We start from the raw sequence: 4,257 nt of genomic DNA, 5'->3' as shown, positions 1-4,257 counted from the left end.
AAGCCTTTTGTCTGTTCTCAAATGATGTAATAAACTGTGCAGCATCTGATTCTCTTTAATTAGCACTTTTTTTATACTATCCGGTACTGGCATTCCACAGCAGAATCCAAAAGGAGGATTTAGCATTTCTTCTCTTTGCAGAAACCCTTTTTAATACCTCGGAGTTCATAAAGAGTTAACAGCATACGATCCCATCACTTCCCCCCTCCCCCGTTTTCAGAAATTAGACTGGCCTTTCTTTAAATAAACAAACAAAACAAACAAACAAAATCCTTGCTTTAAAATAGGAGTATAAATACTGTTTTGAAACACATTCGGAAGATGTCTTTGAGGACGGTTTATATATATATTTTTTTATCCTTTAAAACTGTGACTACTGCACCAGTTAAGGCTGTTTACAATATATATATATTTCAAATAAAACTTTTAATATTCAAGCTTACCAGATTGATGAATTGTAACAGGTAAAATGGAACTCTTTACAAGGTAAACCATGTAGTTGTACAAAATAGAATTATACCCTTCACCTGTGCAAAACAAAAAGAAATCCTGCCTTGCATTAAAAACACAGAACCTGTTTACAAAAAGGAATGTGTACTACATTTGGACTTCCTTTTTAACTGCCATATCCTAGCAACATCTCAGTTATTTTAGTAAAGGAACTAATCATCAATTTTAAACTGCAGTGAATTTACCAAACATTTTCACTATAGACTTCTGAAAGCCTTTACAGTAAGAAGTTATCAACAAAAGCAGGCACGTTAGTGTACAAAAACGTTGTTGATTTTTTTCCTGTTTCTTTTTCAAAGTGCAGGTTTTTCTCAATGTGCATCTTACAAGACCAACGAATGTTTTAACTCACTAAATCTTAAAACAGAACTCAATTCTCCCAAGGAGTAGTGTAAACGTTAAAGATCCCCAATACACCTCTAGTAAACGTGACACAAATGTCTCTGCGTTGTTTAGAAATTTAGCTCTTTTGAGAGGTAAAGAAGCTTCATGACACCTTTTCCTTACACTGGCTGGTTATCATAAATGGGTAACTCTGGACTGCTAAAGCTGGAGACTGATGAATCACTTGAAGGGAACTAAACTTGGCTACAGAGGAGAGGCGACGGGAGGAACCAACCCTTAGGCGTTTCTTGCGCAGCCTTCGGAAAAATTCAGCCGCCGGCGGACGAAGGGTCGGTGTGGGGGAGGGAAGGGGGGGAAGGAAGAGGAGAGCAGGGAGGGAGGGAGGAGAAGCTTCCGCAGAGCCAGAGGCACGGCGGCACGCCGCCCGTGTCCCGCTGCGCCCGCGACGGCGGGACCATCCCGTCGGTGGTGCAAGAAGCGTCCCCGAGCCCCGCGGCTGCGGAGCCCCGCTCCCGGCGGTCACGGCGATCCGCGGGCCGGGCGGGGAGCCGGGCGTCCCGGCGGCGGTCGGCGCTAAGTGCCGTGAGCGCAGGGCTCCCCGGGATAGATCTCCTCGTAGGCGGGGGGCTGCTCGCTGGGCAGAGGGTAGCAGTAGGGATAGGAGGCGTTGAGCTCGGGGTCCATGGGCGAGTAGCCGGGCAGCTCGACGGAGGGATGTCCACCACAGTGCACTTCCACGCCGGCCTCGTCGAAGACGTGGAAGACGCCCACGTTGATGTAGGAGACGGCCTGGAAGGGGCAATCCCCGGGGCTGAGCTCGGGCTCGCCGCCGGAGAAGAGGGAGCCCTGGCTGTGGCGCGGCGCCCGCCGCCCACCGCCGCCGCCCCTCCGCCGCCGCCGCCGCCCGCCCGCCGCCGCCGCCGCCGGGGCCGCTCGCCGCCGCCGCCGCCTCCGTCCGCGCTGCTGCGCGGCCTTGTAGTTCTTGACGAGGAGCAGGTTAAGCAGGCCCAGGAGGCACTCCAGCGCGTTGAAAACGGTGGAGAGCACCAAGCCTTGCTGGTAGTCCCGCAGCTTCTGGCAGCGGAGCGCCGCGGCGGTGCCGTCGGGGGCCGCGGGTCCGCTCCGCGGGCGGGCCGCGCCGCCGGGCTGCAGCAGGCAATAGTGCGAGTACTTCCTCTCCACCAGCGACACGGTGTCGCCGTCGATGACGGCGCCGGCGAAGGCGCTCAGCACGCCCAGCATGAACACCAGCACCCCCAGAAGCAGGAAGTTCTGCCGCCCCCCGGGCGACGCCTTCTCCACCGGCCCCGACGGCGCGGCCGCCGCCTCCGCCCCGCCGGGGCCGCCGCTCGCCGGGTCCGGGTCTCCGGCCGGGGCCAAGGCAGAGGCCGGTGCCGGTGCCGGTGATGGAGCCGGCGCCACGGGCGCCTCGTCGGGCGGGCGACAGCAGAGCAGCGCAGCGGCGAGCAGCGAGAGGCCGGCGGCCAGCAGCAGCCCCGAGTAGAAGGCGCCGGCGGCGGTGCCCAGGCGGAAGGGCTCGCCCTTGAGCTCGGAGCCCAGCGAGAAGCACTTGAGGCCCACGGCGGCGGCGCTGAGGGCGCAGGCGAGCAGGAGGCAGCTGGAGAGCGCGGCGCAGGCTCCCCGCACGCTCCACTTCATCCTCCGCGCCGCCGCCGCCGCCGCCGCCCCGCCGTCCGCCTCATCCTCCTCCCGCGGCCCCCCCCGGCCCCGCGGCGGCGGCGGCGCGGCGCGGCGCGGCCATGCGAGCGCGGCGCTCCCCGACGGGGCGGCTGCGCTCCGCTCCGCTCCGCACGGCAGGCAGCTGCCGGCCGCAGTGAGCCGGGCGCGGCGAGCGCGCAACGCTCCCCCCACCGCCTCCCGGTCGCCGCCGCCTCCTCGTCCCCGCCCGCCCTCTCTTATCGCGGCGGCTGCGGGGAGGCGATTAATTATGGATGGAAGCCGCGGCGGGCGGGGGGACGGAGGGGGCGGCCCACCGGGCCGTCGCGGGTGGCAGGGGGAGAGTGCGACCCCCGGTGAGGCCGGGGGCGGCGGAGCTGCCCAGCCCGTCCTCCCACCACGCGGGGCGGGGGGGGCCGCGCGTCGCCCTCCGGCCGGCCCCGCACCGCGGAGCGCGGCTCGGGACGCGCGGCTCGGGCAGGGGGTGGCGGAGGTTTGAACACCCCCGCGGGCTCCGTGGCGGAGGGCTGCTGCTCGTCTCCGTGTTCCTGCCTTCTCTCCCTCTCTTCATTTATTTATCTATTAGCTCTTGCGCTCGCCAGGAGGCCGGCGAGCCGCCGTGCATCGCCGTGACCGCGTTGCGGTCTGTCGGCGGCTCTGATGCAGCGAGCGAGCGGACCGAGCCCCCCACGCCGCGCTGCCCGGCGCAGGTCCCCAGCGGCCCTCTCGGTGTCGTGCACCGCCGGTGAACCCCTGCGGGACCGCACCCCGTGGGCGGCGGGGCTCGAGGGACGAACGGCCACGGCAGCACCCTCGGGACGCCCCGTCCGGCAGCGCCTGCAGCGCCGGGGGTGGAAGCCAGTTCGGGGGTGGTGCCACCAGTCGCCCCGGTAGATGGTGGCCCGGCGACTCCTCGGGGAGGACCTGCAGTAGCCTTGAGAAGGAGAGGCTGGAACCTCAGCCTCGGAGCGGGCAAATCCGGCAAGGGGTTCTTGGGGAAGGCTCTTCTTCGCCAGTCCCTTTTTCTCCCGGGAAGCTGTAGCCTTTCAGCTCCCCCATTTTCCCTATCTGCCGTGCGCACGCCAGCCTTGCTGGGTATTTTTAGCCGGCGCCGCTGATTAGCATTCAGGGGAGCAAGCGAGAGAGAAAAAGCAGTTTTCCAAATCGTTTTCTCTTCCAGCGGCGCAAGTGCACCTGTTGGTGGCAGGAGGGGCATGTGTGTCATTATCCGGTGTTTGGCTTTCTGCAAGATGCGACCTTGCTCCCTCTGTCCCGTCGGGGTAGGCCCTCTTGGCACCTCCCTGAGGAGCAACAGCGCCCAGCTGTAATCTCGGGCAGATGGGCACAGGTCTCCTTGGCAGCACTGCTCGTCCCCAGAGAGGTTTCTGGGTCATGCATGGGGCAGTGGTCCTCCCAGGGACGCTTGGTGGGAGGCTGTCCTACCTGGAGGCCAGCTCTCTAAAGGCTGCAGTATCCAGAAGTATCATTGGCTCAGTATCCAAAAGCATCTAAGGGATGCGCCACCCTGCCCTCTGGGACCCCAGATTCGAGGGAATTTTGCTCTCTCCCTCTTGTTCACAAAGGGCCCATAGAGCACTGAGTGTGTGAGCAAACACACCTGACCAACCTTCTTGTGTCCCTCGAAAAAGGGCTGGCTGGATTTCTGATCCCCAGTCACGCTGAGGTTTTCCCTTAACCTGAGGACTGAGTGTGTTGGCCTGATGA

At 61.6% G+C, this 4,257-nt stretch overlaps 1 protein-coding gene across 1 annotated transcript; it reads right to left on the bottom strand.

The window, feature by feature from the left end:
* Positions 1–326: 326 nt before the first annotated feature.
* Positions 327–2,514, bottom strand: TMEM271 (transmembrane protein 271). The gene has a single exon (XM_031507275.2). It carries the CDS (start codon positions 2,512–2,514, stop codon positions 1,429–1,431), a length of 1,086 nt encoding a protein of 361 aa, XP_031363135.1. The 3' UTR covers positions 327–1,428.
* Between the last annotated feature and the right edge of the window lie 1,743 nt (positions 2,515–4,257).

The sequence above is a fragment of the Lonchura striata genome, chromosome Z (assembly GCF_046129695.1).
Source record: "Lonchura striata isolate bLonStr1 chromosome Z, bLonStr1.mat, whole genome shotgun sequence".
Taxonomy (NCBI): domain Eukaryota; kingdom Metazoa; phylum Chordata; class Aves; order Passeriformes; family Estrildidae; genus Lonchura; species Lonchura striata.
This window is presented reverse-complemented; position numbering and strand designations above follow the sequence as displayed.